General features: G+C 37.2%; 1 protein-coding gene and 1 long non-coding RNA gene across 11 annotated transcripts in view; one reads left to right on the forward strand and one right to left on the reverse strand.

The window, feature by feature from the left end:
• TTLL7 (tubulin tyrosine ligase like 7) overlaps positions 1-21,209 on the forward strand; it is a 157,059-nt gene that overhangs the window by 38,661 nt on the left and 97,189 nt on the right. For all 10 annotated transcript variants that reach the window (XR_014249243.1, XR_014249244.1, XM_082408236.1 and 7 more), the window contains exons 2-3: positions 19,550-19,752; positions 19,956-20,087. Coding sequence is in view for 8 of the 10 variants with exons in the window: in XM_082408236.1 (XP_082264362.1) it covers positions 19,728-19,752; positions 19,956-20,087 (157 nt within the window). In the remaining 2 variants the exon portion in view is untranslated. The remainder of the gene's footprint in view (positions 1-19,549; positions 19,753-19,955; positions 20,088-21,209) is intronic.
• LOC309604817 overlaps positions 1-21,209 on the reverse strand; it is a 405,061-nt gene that overhangs the window by 20,034 nt on the left and 363,818 nt on the right. The window lies entirely within an intron of this gene.

Genomic DNA, 21,209 nt, shown 5'->3' on the forward strand with positions numbered 1-21,209 from the left:
AGGATTTTTGCATCTAAATTCATCAGTGATATTGGTCTGTAGTTTTCTTTTTTTGTAGTATCTTTGATTTTGGTATCAGGGTGATGATGACCTCATAGAATGAGTTTGGGAGTGTTCCTTCCTCTGCAATTTTTTGGAAGAGTTTGAGAAGGATGGGTGTTGGCTCTTCTCTAAATGTTTGATAGAATTCACCTGTGAAGCCATCTGGTCCTGGACTTTTGTTTGTTGGAAGAGTTTTAATCACAGTTTCAATTTCATTACTTGTGATTGGTCTGTTCATATTTTCTATTTCTTCTGCGTTCAGTCTTGGGAGGTTATACCTTTCTAAGAATTTGTCCATTTCTTCCAGGTTGTCCATTTTATTGGCATAGCGTTGCTTGTAGTAGTCTCTTAGGATGCTTTGTATTTCTGTGATGTCTGTTGCAACTTCTCCATTTTCACTTCTAATTTTATTGATTTGAGTCCTCTCCCTCTTTTTCTTGATGAGTCTGACTAATGGTTTATGAATTTTGTTTATCTTCTCAAAGAACCAGCTTTTAGTTTTATTGATCTTTGCTATTGTTTTCTTTGTTTCTATTTCATTTATATCCACTCTGATCTTTATGATTTCTTTCCTGCTGCTAAGTTTGGGTTTTGTTTGTTCTTCTTTCTCTAGTTCCTTCAGGTGTAAGGTTAGATTGTTTATTTGAGATTTTTCTTGTTTCTTGAGGTAGGCTTGTAAAGCTATAAACTTCCCTCTTAGAACTCCTTTTGCTGCATCCCATAGGTTTTGGATCGTCGTGTTTTCGTTGTCATTTGTCTCTAGGTATTTTTTGATTTCCTCTTTGATTTCTTCAGTGATCTCTTGGTTATTTAGTACCGTATTGTTTAATGTCCATGTGTTTGTGTTTTTTACGTTTTTTTCCTCGTAATTGATTTCTAATCTCATAGTGTTGTGGTCAGAAAAGATGCTTGGTATGATTTCAATTTTCTTAAATTTACTGAGGCTTGATTTGTATCCCAAGATGTGATCTATCCTGGCGAATGTTCCGTGTGCACTTGAGAAAAAAGTGTAATCTGCTGTTTTGGGATGGAATGTCCTATAAATATCAATTAAATCTATCTGGTCTATTGTGTTATTTAAAGCTTCTGTTTCCTTATTTATTTTCATTTTGGATGATCGGTCCATCGGTGTAAGTGAGGTGTTGAAGCCTCCCACTATTATTGTGTTACTGTCTATTTCCTCTTTTATAGCTGTTAGTAGTTGCCTTATGTATTGGGGTGCTCCTATTTTGGGTGCATATATATTTATAATTGTTATATTTTCTTCTTGGATTGATCCCCTGATCATTATATAGTGTCCTTCCTTGTCTCTTTTAACATTCGTTATTTTAAAGTCTATTTTATCTGATATGAATATTGCTACTCCAGATTTCTTTTGATTTCCATTTGCATGGAATATCTTTTTCCATCCCCTCACTTTGTCTGAGTGTGTCCCTAGGTCTGAAGTGGGTCTCTTGTAGACAGCATATATATGGGTCTTGTTTTTGTAACCATTCAGTGAGCCTGTATCTTTTGGTTGGAGCATTTAATCCCTTCACGTTTATGGTAATTATCAATATGTATGTTCCTATGACCATTTTCTTAATAGTTTTGGGTTTGTTTTTGTAGGTCCTTTTCTTCTCTTGTGTTTCCCACTTAGAGAAGTTCCTTTAGCATTTGTTGTAGAGCTGTTTTGGTGGTGATGAATTCTCTTAGCTTTTGCTTGTCTGTTTAATCTTGATTTCTCCATCGAATCTGAATGAGATCCTTGCCGGGTAAGTTAATCTTGGTTGTAGTTCTTCCCTTTCATCACTTTAAGTATATCATGCCACTCCCTTCTGGCTTGTAGGGTTTCTGCTGAGAAATCAGCTGTTAGCCTTATGGGAGTTCCCTTGTATGTTATTTGTCATTTCTCCCTTGCTGCTTTCAATAATTTTTCTTTGTCTTTAATTTTTGCCAGTTTGATTACTATGTGTCTTGGTGTGTTTCTCCTTGGGTTTATCCTGTATGGGGCTCTCTGCGCTTCCTGGACTTGGGTGGCTATTTCCTTTCCCATGTTAGGGAAGTTTTCGACTATAGTGTCTTCAAATATTTTCTCTGGTCCTTTCTCTGTCTCTTCCCCTTCTGGGACCCCTATATTGCAAATGTTGTTGTGTTTAATATTGTCCCAGAGGTCTTTTAGACTGTCTTCATTTCTTTTCATTCTTTTCTCTTTATTCTGTTCCGCAGCAGTGCATTCCACTATTCTGTCTTCCAGGTCAGTTATCCATTCTTCTGCCTCAGTTATTCTGCTATTGATTCCTTCTAGTGTATTTTTCATTTCAGTTATTGTATTGTTCATCTCTGTTTGTTTGTTCATTAATTCTTCTAGGTCTTTGTTAAACATTTCTTGCATCTTCTCGATCTTTGCCTCCATTCTTTTTCTGAGGTCCTGGATCATCTTCACTATCATTATTCTGAATTCTTTTTCTGGAAGGTTGCCTATCTCCACTTCATTTAGTTGTTTTTCTAGGGTTGTATCTTGTTCCTTCATCTGGGACATAGCCCTCTGCCTTTTCATCTTGTCTGTCTTTTTGTGAATGTGGTTTTTGTTCCACAGGCTGCAGGATTGTAATTCTTCTTGCTTCTGCTGTCTGCCCTCTCTCTTTTAGCTTTTCACCGTTGAGTATTCTATTGGCTGTGGGTTTGTCATAAAGGGTTTTTATTATATTGGGGAGTGTTCCTTCCTCTTCTGTCTTTTGGAATAGTTTGAGAAGGATAGGTATTAGTTCGTTTTATTTTTGGTAGAATCCTCAGTGAAGCTATGTGGTCCTGGAATTTTGCTTGTTTCGAGTTTCTAAATTACTGATTCAAATTCATTACTGGTTAATTTGTCTGTTCGTATTTTCTATTTCTTCCTGTTTCAGTCTTGATAGTCATCAGGTTAGCTCCTGTGTTCTAGGCTGTATGTTTGAGATGGAAGAATATGTAAATTAAAAGACAATTTTAAAGCTACTGCGTCAGAGCTAATTTTCTCATGGAAGAAACATGTAAGGAAACCTTTTCTTATTTCACTTGAGTTGTGGCATTTTATGCAAGGACATTGTGAAGTAATTTTCTTTGTTTAAGAACAAAATAAAAAACGGAACGTAAGCTTATAATTATTTGTATTGGTTAAGAACCTGGTTTAAGCAAAAAATGAATTTTTCAGTTTATTTTTTCAGCCATAATTTCTTCAAATACGTTCTCAATACTCATCTTGCTCTCTCGTCTCCTTCTGGAACTCTTATAATATGAATGCTGGCATGTTTAATGTTATCCCATAGATCTCATATGTTTCTTTCTTTTTTTTTTTTTATTTGTCTTTCTGTCTGCTGATCTGAATGAGTGACTTCCATTATTCTCTCTTCCAGATCACTTATGCATTCTCCTGTGCCATTTAGTTTGCTATTCATTGCTTCTAGGGTGCTTTTTATCTCAGATATTGAATTATCTATTTTTGATTGGCTCTTTATATTTTCTAGCTCCTTGTTAAAATGATTTGTGTTTAGATCAGTTCTCTCCTCTAATTCAGTTAGTGTTTCTATTGCAAAGGTTTTGAATTATTTGTCTGGTAGATTGACTATTTCTGTTTCATTATTTTTTCAGGGGTTTTCTCTTGCTCTTTCAGTTGAGAGTAGTTCCTTTTTATTTTACTTAACTTTATCTGTCTCTATGAATTTAGGTGAAATAGTTATCTGTTGTGGTTTTGAAGGGATATTCTTATGTAGGAGCATCCTTATGTAGACTGTGTTTGCCCAGTGCGTTTGGTGGGAGGGCTGGATTTGATGTGGACACCAGCTGCATCTTTCCTCAGGGTGTGCTGACCACTGTCACCTTAGTAGGTGGTGTGGCTGGTGATGGAGGAGCTAGAGCCTGTGCAAGGTGTGAGGCAGGACTTCCTCTTTGCTCAGTGGCTGTCACTGCCTGATTAAGGGTCTATCTGCTCCCAAGTTGCTGGAGTGGAATCCCTGAGTGTCAGGTTTGAGCTGACTCTGTTCCCTTTAAGTGTGTGTTTTTCCTTCTCTCTGCACTGGGGCCTTTGCCCCAATAGAGGGAGGTGCTGAAGCAGTTTGAGTTTGTGTACTTACAGAGATCTGATCGGCTGCTTGTGTAGGCATCTGTGGCTCTGCTCAGATGCAGCCCCCAGTCGTGTCTTTTCCCCTGTCGTGGCTGCCCCAGGTCTAGTGCTAGGCTATAGCATGGAGTGGGTGGGGCAAGAGCATTTGCTCAGCTAGCACTGGGTAGGGCAAGGTGGTCTCAGGAATTCTGGTGGCCATGGTGCCAGGAGTTTGGGCTGCTTCTGGGGTGCTGTTTGTGTAAGCGCTAACAGCGCTGCTGCTGCTGCCCCGCCTGGACCACACCCTAGGCCCCTGGGTCACCTGTGCATCCCTAGATCAAGTCTTTTCCCAGGTCCTGGCTGCTATAGACCCAGCATCAAGCTGTGGCGTGGAGTGAGGGGGGCTGGGGTGTTCACTTGGCTCAGGTTAGGAAGCGGAGAGTCGGTAGCTGCTAGGGCAGACCTCTTTCCGCCCTGCCTGGAGGCAAGCCAGCACTGGTGCTCTCTCACCAGTGGAGTCTAGGCTTCCCCAGTCTTTCTATCTGTCCCAGCAGTTCTCCAAGCAGTCAAGGTGGCTTTTCTCTTATACGTTGGACCCCAGGACTGGGACACCCAGTCTGTGCTGGACCCACTCATTCCCCAGGAGGAATGTCTGCCTGTGTGATGTCCCTTTTCCTCCTAATCCCTTCCTAGGGGCACATTTCCCGACCCCATGCTTTTCTTCCCACCCTACCCAATTCTGTGTAAATCTTTCCTGCAGCCTTGGTTATATAGGAGTCCTGCTGCAGGTTTCCAGTTAGTTTCCCATGAGAGTTATTCCACTTGTAGTTGTTTTTTTGATGTATTTGTGGGGGGAGGTGAGCTCCACATCCTCTTACATTGCCATCTTGATCTCCTGTATATGGATAACTTTGAATACTAGGTAAGATTAGAAAACAGTAAATGTAAATCCCATGAGGCACAACTGAAAATCAGCTTTCTTGATTTTATATAGTAGTTAATTTATAACACTGAGATACATGTTGTGGATATATGGTTGCATGTATAATTTTATAGATACTTAGGGTCTACTTTCATTCTTAAGTATATTTCTATTGATATAATCAGTATGTCAGTCTGTTTTAGATGAATTCTTGTTTTTTAGGTAGTTTTGGATATGCTTAGCTACTTCTCTCAAAGATAAATGTGTATGTTGAAGGCAGGATGCATATTTTTTTTCTCAATAGAGCACCTAATAAAATGATGAGCATTAAAAATGTGTATTGCCTTAATTAGAAATGTAATGAAATAATGGAGGGTAACTAAACTTTCAAACAGATTGGTGATACATCCTAATAGTATTTATTTACTCTGTGTGAGAAGGGAAGGTAGAGGTTAAGAGAAGAAAGAACTATTAAAAAAGAAATTTGTATTGTTTGAGCGTTTAGTATCTGTGGATATTATATTATTGAGCACTGGTTAACTTTGGGCACTAATTCTATTCTGCATTCCGTTATTGTTTTTAGAATGAAGGACAAAAATAATTCTTTTTTCTGCATTTCTATAAAAGGACTGGTTTCACAGCAAAGATTGTGGTGCCAGATAGATACACTGTTTTTAAAGGTATGGAATGACTTTGGGGAAAGATTCTTGTCTTAAAATGAGCTAAACTTATTAAAATATAGTTAAGTTTAATTAGTTTTCTTAATAGTGGACCTGTTAGATAAAAGCTATTAGTATTTTACTTCTTTCCAAAAGCTGATCTTGTAAATTCTCTTTACACCTAGTTTAACGGTCTAGAAACAAAGTAGTCTTACTACTCCTTCCCTCCTTAGGATCTTATGGTGACATACTCAGCTTAATTTAGCTGATGGGGGCATGCAGAGCATTATATGAACTAGGCCTGTGCATTTTCCTTTTTTCCATATGGATTTTCTACACTTAGACTGCATGACTCTAAGACCATGGCTTAATTTTACTGGGATTTAATTTAATTAGAGGGATTTGAAAACTGACAAATTTATATGATTCTATTGATAGAAATTAATACAATGGAAATTTAAAAAATTTTTATATAGTTCTAAATGTTACACTCCATTTACAGTTATCACAAAATACTGGTTATCTTCCCCGTGTTGTACAATACATCCTTGTAGCCTATCTCACACCCAGTAGTTTATACCTCCCACTTCCTCACCCCTATATTGTCCCACCCCTCCCTCCCCGCTGGTAACCACTAGTTTGTTCTCTATATTTGTGAGTCTGCTTTCTTATTTTAAATTCAAAAACCTCCTACAGAACTGTATCCCTCTGATATGGAAGCTCAGCAGTTTAGTTTCTATGTTCCAGGCTGTGTGTGTGAGATTGAAGAATACATAAATTAAAATACTTTTTCTAAAGCTTTTGCCTTGGAGCCAGTTGTCTCATGGAGGAAATGTGCAAGGAAGCCTCTTCTTATTTCACTTGAGTTGTGGCATTTTATGCAAGGACATTTAGAAATAACTTTCTTTATTTAAAATCAAAATTAAAAATGGAACCTATGTTGGTTAGGTTCCATTGGTTAGGAATCTGTTTTAAGCAAAAAAGGAATTTTTTAGGTTATGTTACTGAAAAGTTCAGGAATATGTTCTGTCTTTGTCTCTGCCTCCTTCACGTTGACTTTATCCTCAGACTCTGTGTAGAGGCAAGATGAGGACCGGCAATGCAGATCCTCTCAGGTTCAAATCCAGCTCAGAAGAGAACCTATATTCTTTAAGAGTCTGAAGACGAGTTCTAGGCTTGATTCTTGCCGGTCTTAGTTGGATCCCATGTTCCTCTCTGAACCAGTTCCATGGTCAAGGGAATGGACTTCCACAATCACTTTAGATCTGAGTCATTTGCCTAACCTTGGAGCTGGGATTGGCATCAACCCCATGAAGGCACATGGAATGAAAGCAGGGGGAATAGTTCTTCACAGGAGATTCAGATCACTGTTCACAGAAAATGGGTAAATGTAAGCTGTGGCAAAAACGACAAATGCCTGAAGTCACTTGTGCCAGTGACTTTGCATTTGGTTTATCTTTTTCAGAAACAAAACCCATAATTTCTATTGGAGTATCATGTCCATTAGAAGGCACATTTAGCTGATGATGACAGGAACTTAAAATAACCATAGCTTAACAAGATGGAGGCCCCCTCACCCCAGGTAGGCAGTCCAAGACTGAATTAGCATTTCCATGACAAAACCAACGTCACTTTGAATTGCTGCAGCTCCTGCAGTCACATTTGCATTCCAGGATAGAAGGAAGAAAGCAAATAAATGAGTGTCCATCAATTGTCTACCTCCCTTTTACTGGAAAGTCCTGCTCAACAACTTCTACTTACACCTCACTGGGCAGAACTTGGTCACATGGCCATGTATACCTGTAAGGATGTCTGGGAAATGTACTTATTTAGATCGGTACAATGCCACCTCTAATAATAACTCAATAGGTGTTTTGTTAGTAAGCAAGAACTAGTGAAAGGCTATTAGGTAGATAGCTAGTGGTCTTTCTACATGTGTTAACTTATTAACTGATACGGATACCATCTGAGGTTTAACAACCCAATGCATTTTATACATTTAAGACTTAAAACACATTTTAGAGGTAGATGGTAAGATGAATAATGGAACTAATATATACCCTAAAATTAGTAACAGGGTGTGCATTGAATGAGTATCAAACAAGGAAGTCAAAAAAAGAGTTAAAGATGATTCTGACTTATCTGTCTCTTGAATACTTGGCTGTAGTGATGCCTTTGCCTAAGATAAGGAACATAAGATGAGTGCCAGGTTTTCAGCAGAAGTTAAAGAGTTAAGTTTTGGACATTGAAAACTATAAATGCTGGCATCAGATGACCTTTGGGTGATGTCATTTGTTCACCAGCTGCGCACTTTGATATCTATTGTGCATTTTCTGGCAGAGTACAGAGAACTAGATACTTTAGAAATTTTCCACTTCCCTCAGTCCCTCTCTTTCAACTTGTGATCTAGGTTCCTGAAAATCATGGAAAGTTGGGTCCAAAGAACCTTTAATTCCAATTCTATAGCTTAGAACAAAAGAGAGGTCTTTGTGGAGTCAGACATGGGTTGGGTATTTTTCATTATCCTAAGTACTGGAAATACAGCTATTAATAAGGAAAAAAATGCCTTCAAGCTATGCTTTGTTATCATTACTTATTTATCAATCCCTATTTTTTCATGTGATACTACACTAAATTCCAAAGACAAGAAATTCCACAGAGCTTAGTGGAATTTTGTATGGGTGCTGTAATTTAATTATAAACATTGAACAAATGCTAAACAGTCTAAGGCAACTTGAAATATAAATAAGCAGTACATTCATGGGAGCTACTGTTGCTCAAGGTAAATATTAATTGTTGCTAGAATTAATAAATAGTTCTTCTGTTTATTCTTATGTAATGTCACACTTGGCTTCCTATTGGGTCTTTACAAGTGGTTGATCAAATGGTTTTTTTTAAGGTCTGGAAAACACTATGGATCTAGCTTTTGAGAGTATACCCAGTCTGGGAAAGGGAGACAAAAGTTTCTGTGTTCAGGAAGTAAGTAGCTTCTCTAAAAACCCTTTTAATTTGTACACACAATGAGTGGTGGCAAAGCAGTATCACTGGGACAGTTGTTTGGGTGATGTCATTTGTTCACCAGTCAAGCAGCTGGTCAATTTGAAAATCTGTTGCCATTTCTTGGCAGAGAGCACAGAGATAAGAGCATTTATGCTTTGGAAAGGACCTTTCTGTGTTTAACCAAAAACATTTTATTTATAAAAGTGGAGGTTTTCCTTATCTTCAGTCATCACTAATTCCATTGTCTTATTGTCTATTTTTTTCCATCTATCCTTTTCTGCAAATATAAAACTGAAATCATCTTATCCCTCAAAATGACTTTTCCTTCTGCCTTCTCTTGTTGAATGGTGCTGTCTTCTACCCATTTCTCCTAAGGCAGAGATCTGTAAGTCATCCAAGATTACTTTTTCCTTCTTGATCACTAAGTTCTGTGGTTCTTCCGTAGTTACCGTGTTCTTTCTCCCTGTGTCTGTTGCTTGTATCCATGATCAAACTCTTACCCTCTCTCTCCTGGACTTGTGCAACTCTTGAGACTCTCTGTTCACTCCTGCCCCTCTCCCATCCAGCCCCCACAATAACTGCTGGTGTAATCTATAAAAAAGAAATTTGGATTATGTTACTCCTCTTTAAATCCTTCAGTGACTCCACCATATTGCTAATGAGTCAGAATTGGACCTACATTTTCAACAGTGTGACTTAAAACAGAATACTTCCAAGGAGACATATAGTGGTTCAAACAAAAGTATTTTGGCTATTTCATTTCTACTTATTCTTTCAAAAGGCTAAAATGATAAGGGTATATTCATTCTTTTTTATTTTTAACTTTTTTTTTTTTTAAAGATTGGGGAAGGACTTTTTTTTTAAATTAATTTATTTTTATGGCTGTGTTGGGTCTTCGTTTCTGTGCAAGGGCTTTCTCTAGTTGTGGCAAGAGGGGGCCACTCTTCATTGCGGTGAGCGGGCCTCTCACTATCGTGGCCTCTCTTGTTGCGGAGCACAGGCTCCAGACACGCAGGCTCAGTAATTGTGGCTCACAGGCCCAGCTGTTCTGCGGCATGTGGGATCTTCCCAGACCAGGGCTCGAACCCGTGTCCCCTGCATTGGCCGGCAAATTCTCAACCACTGCGCCACCAGGGAAGCCCTGGTATATTCATTCTTTACATTAAGAGTTACATCTTTGGCATGTATAGGAGCATAGCTGCTCACTTTCTGTAAAACAGGACTGGCTATTAGATGCTCTCCCTTCCTCTCAAGAGGTATCATGGGGTGTTTATCATCCCCATGTAGTTCTTTACACTTTTATTTCAGATGCATTAATTTCTAAGAGATCTATATGTATATCTCAATGTTTATCATATATTATTGTTTTAATAATTTTAAACTTCATGTAAATAATGTACTGCTGTGTATATTCCTCAACTTTTTTTGATATGCATTGTTTGTGAGATTCATCATGTAGTTCTAGTTCATTTAGTTTCACTTGTGTATAGTACTTTCACCGTATGAGTGTACCACAATGTACGCACTCTCCTGTTGATGTTCGTTTCATCCCCTCCGCCACCATTTTTCTGCTATCCATGACCTTTTCAGATCAAGCTCCCATGCTCCTGGACCAGTACTTGGGAGTAGAGGGAATGTAATTGATCTCTGTGGTTGCTGTTAATCTTCAAATAATTATTTTTGGTAGATTGCTTATCTTTAAAATGAATGTCTTTGTTGGTCAGCACTGGCAACTGCCTCGGGCTCAAGCAAGGGGTATAAATTGTCTTTCTAAATTAGCAAAACCTCACCTCACTTAGCAGGGCTGTCTGCAGTAGTAAATGAGATCCTTTGTAGCAAATGCCTTCCTTTGCAGCTGCTCAGAGCCCTGCGTGGTGTGTGCGTTCTCCTCTACTTGTTACTTGGCCAGGTGATTTCTAACTCATATGGCTTTGCTTCAGAAGACCAGTGAGGAGAGAAGAGGCTCCAGTAGTGGCGTCCCTTACTTTCGTGGGGTTTGCATGTGCCCTCTAGTCCAGTGGTTATCAGACTTTAGCCTACATCAGAATCACCTGGAGAGCTTGTCAACTGGTGGGCCTCACCCCCAGATTTCTGATTCAGAAGATCTCAGGTTGGGTCTGAGAATATGCATTTCTCATACGTTTGCAGGTGATGCTGATGCTGCTGTTCCTAGGACCGTACTTTGAGAATCACTGTTCTAGGTCAACATTTCCCAACCTTTTAAATTTTATTTTAATTTTTTTGACTCATGGACCCATTTAATATTAATACATAACTTCACATCACTACATGAATTTTAAAATCATTTTAGGCCTTCCCTGGTGGCACAGTGGTTAAGAATCCGCCTGCCAGTGCAGGGGACATGGGTTCGTTCCCTGGTCCGGGCAGATCCCACATGCCGCGGAGCAACTAAGCCCGTGCGCCACAACTACTGAGCCTGCTCTCTAGAGCCTGCGAGCCACAACTACTGAGCCCAGGGGCCTAGAGCCCGTGCTCTGCAACAAGAGAAGCCACCACAATAAGAAGCACACGCACCGCAACCAAGAGTAGCCGCCTCTCGCTGCAACTAGAGAAAGCCCGCGTGCAGCAACGAAGACCCAATGCAGCCAAAAATAAATAAATAAAATAAATAAATTTAAAAAAAATTTAAAAAATCATTTTATAATTTCATAATTTGTACATATTATAAAGAAAGGCTTTAAGTTAAAAAAATTCTATCAGCATAGTATTAAGCATTGTGGTTGTCTAGAGCCTTGCTACTCAAAGTGTGGTCTGTAGACCAACACACCTGGGAACTTGTTAGAAATGCAGACTCTCAGGCCTCACCCCAGACCTAATGAATCAGAATCTGAACTTTAACAACATACCCAGGTGATTAGTATGCACATTAAAATTGAAGTTGGTGGTCTAAGGCTCACATTAAATCTGATCCTGATAATATTTAAAACAAATAAGAAACACTTCAAATTTTAATGTTTAAAAAGTAGCACATGATTCATTTACTTTCATTATCTTATTTTCATGTAAGAAAATGTGTCATTTCTTGGAAAATAAAAATAACATATCAAATTTGGTTTGAGGACCAACTGCTGAAATTTAATGATGTTTTAAAACACAACAATGGACAAAATTGTATTTATGACCTGATATTTGGAAATATTACTATTTTTACCTAAAAAACCAACTGCCTTATTTTGATGATTTTCATTAAATAATAGATTCCTGACTGCTACTTGCAATAACCTCTCTGCAAATAATATATTATGTGTATGGTGAGTGTTTTCCCCACCAAGTAAAAGCTTAATTGGATATAATTTTTGTTATATTTATTATTTTTCATTTTTCTTGAAGTAGTAGTCGAAACATCTTTCATCAGATGATAACAGTTTGACATCCAGAGAGAATTATCTTGAGGCAAATTTGCAAAATCGTTATCACTTAAAAATTTTATTTGTGTTTTAATACCATTGTTCATTATACCTCTTTTCTTTAAACAACTGTCTGTGGGGATATAATAATGGGATACCATTTAGGGTTGGGAAGATCAGAGTTTTATATGTAGAAACCTAGAAGAGTGCCTGGCACATAGTATGTTTTACGTAAATGACTGTGTCAACCCCATCCTCCTCTTCCTCCTTGTCTTCTTCCTCTTCTTCACCATCGTTATTTCATTCCATAGCAGCTCAGGATAGAGAAATTTAACTATCTACTGTGTAAAGCTGAGAGGTAGAGAGGACCCAATACAGATCTCAGCAATTTTTCTTCCAGGCAGGGGAGAGTACTATAAAGTGGAGCTGCGGAGAACTAGAAACTAGGTTCATGTAGGGAGTAATCAAGGTCTGAGTCTGTGATGGTTGTTAGTGTTATTTACTGGCTTTTTTTCCTACTAGTCATTTGATATGATTGCACTTCCTAACTCTTGTTGGCCGGGGTCATGTGACTGCTTGAGGCCATTGAATTGTGAGCAGAAATTGTGTGTGTCATTAGCTGCTGGGATAAGATCCTCCAAAACTTTCTTTCCCTCTGGCACAGTGACTGGTTATTGTTAGGATGATGGCTGTTCTGACAGCTTGGGTTTCTGTGTGACTATGATATGTGGAGCACCCCTGCCATGGTTGAGATGTAACATGATCAAGAAATAGACCTTAGTTGTTTCACGTTCCTAAGATTTGGGGGTTGTTTATTATTGCAGCATTATATAGCTTGTACTGACTAATATAGATTTTTTGATGGGTTTTGAAAACTGAAAGTATGGAAGTGGGCTGAGAGTGAGCTAGATGCCAAAAACTACACAGTTTTTGCTAGGAGCCCAAGAACCAAAGAGAGTCCTTAGGAGTGTGTCACAATCTAGTGTCAGTATAGGGGACACAAGGTGGAGGGAGTGGCTGGGATCTTTCTGGTGCCTCCCTCCTTCAGAAAAGTGATACACTATCAAAAGTATACAAAACTACATACATTGTGAAACATATCTGTTCTACTCCTTGCCAGTGTGAAAATAGAAATATAAAAATCAATGTAGAAAATGATATAGAAAAACTAGGATTTAGGAAGAAGAATCATGTTGAAGGGCTGAAAGATTGTTCAGTACCCAGAAGGTAGTAGGTTTCCCCATTTCCTCCCTGTCGTACATGTTCACATCCACACATGCTTACATGCCCATATGCTCACATACGCATAATATTTTTTTAAAAATTTATTTATTTATTTATTTATTTATTTACGGCTGAGTTGGGTCTTTGTTGCTGCTCGTGGGCTCTCTCTAGTTGTGGCGAGCAGGGACTACTCTTCGTTGTGGTGTGCGGGCTTCTCATTGTGGTGGCTTCTCTTGTTGCAGAGCACGGGCTCTAGGCACTCGGGCTTCAGTAGTTGTGGCTCGCGGGCTCTAGAGCGCAGGCTCAGCAGTTGTGGCGCATGGGCTTAGCTGCTCTGCAGCATGTGGGATCTTCCTGGATCAGGGCTCGAACCCATGTCCCCTGCATTGGCAGGCAGATTCTTAACCACTGTGCCCAGTGAAGCCCCTGCATAATATTTTTATCAACTCCACTTGTGATTACAAATCATTGCCCTCCTTAGTATATCATCCCCAGTGAGGCCTATCTGGATACAGTACTTAAAATTGCAAACCTTCACCCTTTCCCCCCCACACTCCTGACATCCTAACTACTAGCTCTGTTTTTTTTTTTTCCCCATAGAACTTAGCATATTCTTTAGTTTATTTACTTATTTTTAAAATTTATGTCAATACATTTTATTGACATATATAGTTGATTTACAATGTTGTTTTAATTTCTACTGTAAAGCAAAATTACTCAGTTATACATATATATTCTTTTTCATATTCTTTTCCATTATGGTTTATCACAGGATATTGAATATAGTTCCCTGTGCTATGAAGTAGGACCTTGTTGTTTATCCATCCTATATATAATAGTTTGCTATTATATATAGCAAATCCTATATATAATATATATAATTGGGAGTTTGGGATTATAATAATCCCAAACTTCCAATTCTTTGCTCCCCCCCCCCGCCAACACCCTGGCAACCACAAATCTGTTCTCTATGTCTGTAAGTCTGTTCTTGTTTTGTACACATGTTCATTTGTGTCATATTTTAGATTCCATATATGTGATATCATATGGTATTTGTCTTTCTCTTTCTGACTGACGTTGCTTAGTATGATAATCTCTAGGTCCATTCATGTTGCTGCAAATGGCATTATTTCATTCATTTTAATGGCTGAGTAATATTCCATTGTATATATATATCACATCTTCTTTAGCCATTCATCTGTTGATGGACATTTAGGTTGCTTCCATGTCTTGGCTATTGTAAATAGTGCTGCTATGAACATAGGAGTGCATGTATCTTTTCTAATTACAGTTTGTCTGGGTATATGCCCAGGAGTGGATTGCTGGATCATATGGCAATTCTATTTTTAGTTTTTTGAGGAACCTCTGTATTGTTTTCCATAGTGGCTGCACAAATGTACATTCCCAAGAACAGTATAGGGGGGTTCCCTTCACACCCTCACCAGCATTTATTATTTGTAGACTTTTTAATGATGGGCCATTCTGACTGGTGTGATGTGGTACCTCGTTGTTTTGATTTGCATTTCTCTAATAATTAGCAACGATGAGCATCTTTTTTGTGTGCCTATTGGCCATCCATGTGTCTTCTTTGGAGAAATGTCTGTTTAGGTCTTCTGCCCAGTTTTCAACTGGGTTTTTTGTTATTAAATTGTAGGAGCTGTTTGTATATTTTTGAAGTTAGGCCCTTGTCAGTCACATCATTTGCAAATATTTTCTCCCAGTCCGTAGGTTGTCTTTTCATTTTGTTTATGGCTTCCTTTGCTGTGCAAAAGCTTGTAAGTTTCATTAGGTCCCATTTGTTTATTTTTCCTTTTATTTCTATTGCCTTGGAAGACTGACCTAAGAAAATTTCTGTAGTTTACTGTTATTGTTTGTCTCTCCCCAACTAGAATGCAAGCACCGTAGAGAAAGAAAATTTTTATCTATTTTGTTTACTGAGAACAGTACCTGGTATATAACAGTACTTGTTGAATTGCAGAACATTCATGAAGGAGAAACCCGGGAAGATGATCTGGATCCTGCTAGCTGCCTAGGTGTTCCAAGAAGGGAAACTAGAGCTGATGCAACTTTATGATCTCAACCACATTTTAAATTACACTTTTATTCTCTTGCTTTCATTCCCTAGCTTTTAAAATAGTTCCAGTCAAGCAGAATTAAGCTTCTTTGTGAAATCGTTAATATGTCATGTTTAAAGACTGAGTTTTGAAGGTAGCACAAAAAGTGGGAAAGAATATGGGCTTTAGAGAGAAATCACTTCATTGTCACCTATTAAGGTGTGACTTTGGTCAAGTTACTTATCCACGGAATCTAAATTTTACCATATGTAAAATTAGAATAAAAAATGCTTTGTATGGACTAAATACACATAAAGTTATGTAAAAGTGCTTAGTATACAGTAGGTACTGGTTTATTTGGGTCCCTTCTCCTTTCTCTCATCACCAGAAAAACAGCTTTTATTACATTTCTATTTAATCTTATTACACATATTTTCAATTTAGCTCTAATTTTGGTTCCCATGACCTTTTGTTAGATTATTTTAGTAATCTTTGGTAAGTTAAAATTTCAGTATGTACAAAGAGCCCATATACCATTCACCAGGGCATGGGTTTGGGGGGATTGTTGGAGAAGTTCTGAGTTTCCCTGTTTTTTTACACAAAAGTAGTTTTGTCTTCATCTTGTTGTCATCCAAAATATCAACAATGCTATCCTCATTGGTTGACATTTTAGACTTTAGGGCTGGAAAGAATCAATTCCTTCCTCTTGCATATTAAGAAATTAAGTCATCTATTTGGTAAATGGCAGAGTAAAGGGTAAGAGTTCTAATTGACTTCTTGTTCAGTGCTCTTTCTACCATATTATACTTTCATCTAGATTAAATTATTTTCATCTAAATGAAATACACAATTTGATGGTTTTTGTTGTCAACATGATAATGTTGACACAAACTTTTATCACATATATTTAACTTTTTGAATAGGTGATACATGCTTGGGTAACTAAAGGGTATACATGAAAGTTAGCCTCCCTTAGCTCTGCCCCCAGCTACAAAAGGCCACCACTGCTCTGTGCATATATCCACGTATTCACCTATCATTTTACACAAATGTAAACTTTTATGTACTTTGCTTTTTTCACTTAAAAATGTGAAAGTAATATATACATGTGTTTTGCTTCTCAGAGTTCCATAACCACCTCTTCTTACTCCCAGGTGTCGTTAGTTGATTGATTTTTAAAAATTCATGAACAAGCACTTATTGAGCACTGTGTTAGGCACTATTTTAGGCTCTGGGAGTGGAAGAGTGAACAAGATAGAAGAAAACCACTGTTTTCACAGAGCTTAGTTTCTTGGTTTGTGATTGGTGATATGATAGGGGTACAAATAATGGTCTCTAGGATAGGCCAGAAGAGGGAGAAATGAATTTCTTCAGACATGATCAGAGGCAGCTTTAAGGAAAAAGTGGAAATATATTTGGATTTTAAGTGATGGGTAGAAATTCAGCAGGAAGAACTGGAAAGAAAGGGTACTCCATCACGAATATATTAGAATTTTTGTTGTTGTTTCAGTCTTATGCAGCTGTTGTTTTGCGTGGTAGCACTTGAAGTTCTACATTTAAGGATACTATTTGCTTGACATTTTAGTAAATTGATTCCTTTTGGAAATGGCTTCTTTACTTGCAAAATAAAATTGTTTGTCTTAGAAATCAATTTCTGCTGATCTCCTAATTCTTTTTTCTTCTAATTTGTTTACTTGAACTAGATATAAGGATTTTTATAGATGACTTCTACCTATTTGACCCTTTTCATTCAGTTATAAGAGTTTTCATCTTTGTTTTACTTTTTTCTTATAATTTGATATGTGTATGTTGTAATTAACTATTATTTGCTTTAGTGCAGTTATATGCTTACAACAGAGGTTGTCAACCTTGGCTGTACACTAGGATCATTTGGAGAGCTTTAAAAATGCTGATGCTTAAGCCCCCCTGGGTCTGGGGTGTGGCCTGGGTACCAGGATTTTCAAAAGTGCCTCAGGTGATTTTACTTTGCAGCGAAACTTGGCTTATTTGGGAGGTAACCAAAACATGCTTTCTCCTTTTGAAAAGTAGGTAACCATGGTTCATCTGAGTGGTGTGATCAATCTGTCATCTCAAATCTCTTGTTTAGAATAAAGTGAAGTGGTTAGAATTGGATGGCAGAATGAGGTCCTGGAGTTTGTTAGAGCACTTTTATTGTTAATCACCAAACCATAAATGGAATTAAGCATAATCTATGGAGAGAATAAGTTTAAGGCCTTTAAATTCTGTGTGGTTGGGGGAAGGGATAACAGTTCTTGTTTTGAGCTCCATACAAATCGAAGTTGTTAGGCTCATTATGTAAGTCAGAAATTAATAAATCTGTTTTTACAGCCTATAACAATTATTAATTTATTGTTAGTATAGGCAAACATTGTTCTCAAGCTCTTGTTGACTTTTTCACCTACTTTCAATGTAATAAGTACTCCATTACCATAAGAGGATCTTTGTTTACTCCAGTAACAAGGTGTTGCACAAGGACTTGTAAACTCAAATAGTTACCTCCCTGAGGTATCAGACCTTCCAGAAGGAAACCAAACTGAGCCATAGACTACCCCTTTCTTTTATTCTGAAGAATGATCTAGTCTATTTCCAGCTTGGAATTGGGAGCTGTCATCAGGTTAGGGATGTTTACTGTGATTTCACTGTTGGGTTTGAAGTATCGTGAATTCCCAGATACACCCATATCTTGCAGTATGGACTGCAATAGGGTCACAAACTTCTTGTACATCTATGTAGCATATTAGCACGCTGTCTGAAACTAGTGGGGCTCAGCGAATAGAACAGATAATCAGACAAAATTGGGTTCAAAGCCCAGGTTTTCTATTTATAAGCTGTATTACCTTGATATACTTAACTTATTTAGCCTTAGTTTCCATGTCTAGAAAATTGGGGGAAATGATACCTAAGTTCCAAGTTTGTTAATGAGGTAAAATAGTTTAGATTCTTAACATAGTGCCTGCCCACAGTTGGTCTGTAATAAATAATAGTTCCCTGGTTTTGATATTGAATTATTCTAGAGAATTATTCTAGTGAAAATGATACTTGAGAACAAATTAAGTTCTATATTTTCTTTAATAATGAATCTTATTATTAATAATGACTGTTGGGAGTGGTATATATGAGTCACATTTTATGTAGCTGAATTTTTAAATACTTCTGAACTTCTCATAAACCTGATAATGTCTTGATAAAGGTGTTGATGTCATACCTTTGTTTATTGTGGTAGTTTTTATAACTTTCATCATGTTTAGAGACATTTTACAAGAACTTGAAGATTCTTGAAGTGTGAAGGAAGAAGTTAGAAAGTTGATAGTATAGCCTGGGCAGTATAGTATAGTCAGGGCACAACCCCTAGGTTCATACATACACAATGAAAATATAAGTGAAGTGTAATAGGCCATGTTGAGGCGTAGCCAAACTAATTAGTTCATTCATTACAAAACGTTTACTGTGTTCCTCTGTGTGCCCAAATAAGATCATCATGGTAATGACTCCAATTTTCTGCCTTTCAAAATTGTTCTCATTTTTAAAGGCGTAATTCAAATGTGGTCTGTTTGATGAAGTCACCCCTCCCCCTCACACAACTTAAAAGGGAATTTCTTTTTTCTCCATTCTGTCAGCATGTGATCTCTACCCTGGCACTGGCAGTTATCTCACTGTTTCATATTAAAAGCAGGGCTGCAGCTAAGTTACAGGCATTGGGTTGAAGGTTGTATGGGGTCCTGGTTAAGGGTACTGGTTTTAACATCAGAGAGATGTTATTTTAATCTCTACTTTGTCACTTACTTTCTTTGTGAAGATTTGTCCTTTCTGAGCTCAATTTACTTATCTGTTAGATGGGGATAAAAGCTTCTACGTTATAGTTTTGTTGAAAGATTAAGTGGTATAAGTGACCTGAGATAGTAAACGTTCAACAAATGGTAGTGAATATTGTTATTGTTGTTCTTGTTTGTGTAAAGCGTGTTATTTACTGTATGTAAATATGATACATGACTTACAACCTCCTCCTTTAGATTGTGCACTTTAAAAACAGGGGACTATTGCTTGGCATTTTTACATAAGGTTTAATAAATTAACTAATATTTGTTGATTAACTACATTAACTTTCATCTCTCCTTGACTTTTAAAAAGAAGAGTATTGGCATATATCGAAAAAATGTCGTAAAAGTTGTTTTCTAAATGCCCTTGTTTTAAAATCCCTGCAGGTCCCTTCTTATCTCATAATTTCAATGTCCTGAAATCTGAGGATTCCACCAAGATAATATGATAGGAACTTTCAGTGGTTTGGAGCCATATCCTACTTAGACTAATGCGGGCCTTCCAGGTTTCCTAAGAGCTTGTACAGCAGCAGCGCACACTGCTTGTTAATCGGCACAGGCAAGAATGCCATCTTTGCCTCAAGAAAGAGGTAAGCAGCTTGATTTAATCATGTGTACCTATTATGTGGCTGTGTTATAGATCATCACTGCTAATTTTTTTAAGAATTAAAAATTAATTGGGGACTCAAAGAATCAGAATTTATAATTTTACCTTGTGGGGAGCATTTATGTTCTCTGGTATGGAGTTTTTGTTATTTCAGTGATGTTTGGTTGGTTTACATTTCTTTTAAAGTTATTCAGGGACCCTCTCCCCTGGATCTGAATACAGAATTGCCTTATCAAAGCACGATGAAAAGGAAAGTCAGAAAGAAGAAAAAGAAGGGAACCATTACAGCAAATGTTGCTGGGACAAAGTTTGAAATTGGTAGGTCTCCTCAGAATCATGAGATTTTCATAATTGTCAGAAAAACTAATTTGATGTTGAAAACAACATAGAAATTCAGAGATAATTATCTTCTATGTAATGGATTTTTGAATGCCTTCTATAAAATTTTCTTTTTTATGAGATATTTAACATGTCAGTAATCAAATAGAACATCACTGTAAACTAAAAAGCTTTAGTTATTGATGGGATTGGATTAAATATATATGATTTTGATTAATACTTAGTTTTTAAATCAAATATAAAGTAATATGAGCAGTAAAACCAATGGTTCTAGCTTTAATCTTTAAATACAGATGTGCTTAGGAAAATTGTATTATTCTAATGCATTTTTCACTTGGGGCTAAAATTATGTTTACCCTTTAACATTCATTATTTTGTAAATCATTTTTAAAACAGATTAAAAATGTAAAATGAAAAGTGCGGAATTTGAGATTTATATTAAACAATGAGAACCTGACAATAGAGTAAGAACATATTTCTCTCTATGCTTTAAAAATTATTTTGATGATACTGTTGCCTTTTATTAATAGAATTTTAGTTTTTATATTTAAGCAGTATCTGCAGTGGAGAGAATAGATAAGAATTAATTACTTTAAATTAAGATACTTTTGCCTGGCACTGAGAAACTCATTACTACTACAAGTACTCAAAACATCTTCCTCTTTTTAAAAAATAATTTTGCATTAAAAGAGTTGAGGAAACTATGTGAATCTCAAGGATGTTAATTATTCTTACTCTTTTTAACCTTTGAGGGTCGTGTTTCCACTTACAGTAATTCACCAAAGTTCATCAGCAATCAATGGAATATTTCATAGGAATTGAGGTCCCCTAATACTCTATTTCAACAAGTGTTCCTCAGAGGAAAAAACTTTGGGCGAGTTAATGTGGGAGGGTGAGATGTGAATTATTTGCAGCGTATTTTCTAGAGTGAAAAAACAAGAGTAACCATTGTCGAAGTGATTAATGGGTGGTGTCAACCTATCCTCCTGTTTGCTTTTAAGGTCCTGGTGGGGTTTATAAGCAACTTGATCCAAAGGAGAGTGTTTTTAACTGTAGTTCCCTCTCACTTCTAAGGGCTGAAGTTGCATTAGGCTGCTTCAC

This window comes from Balaenoptera borealis (assembly GCF_965194805.1).
Source record: "Balaenoptera borealis genome assembly, chromosome: 1".
Lineage (NCBI taxonomy): Eukaryota > Metazoa > Chordata > Mammalia > Artiodactyla > Balaenopteridae > Balaenoptera > Balaenoptera borealis.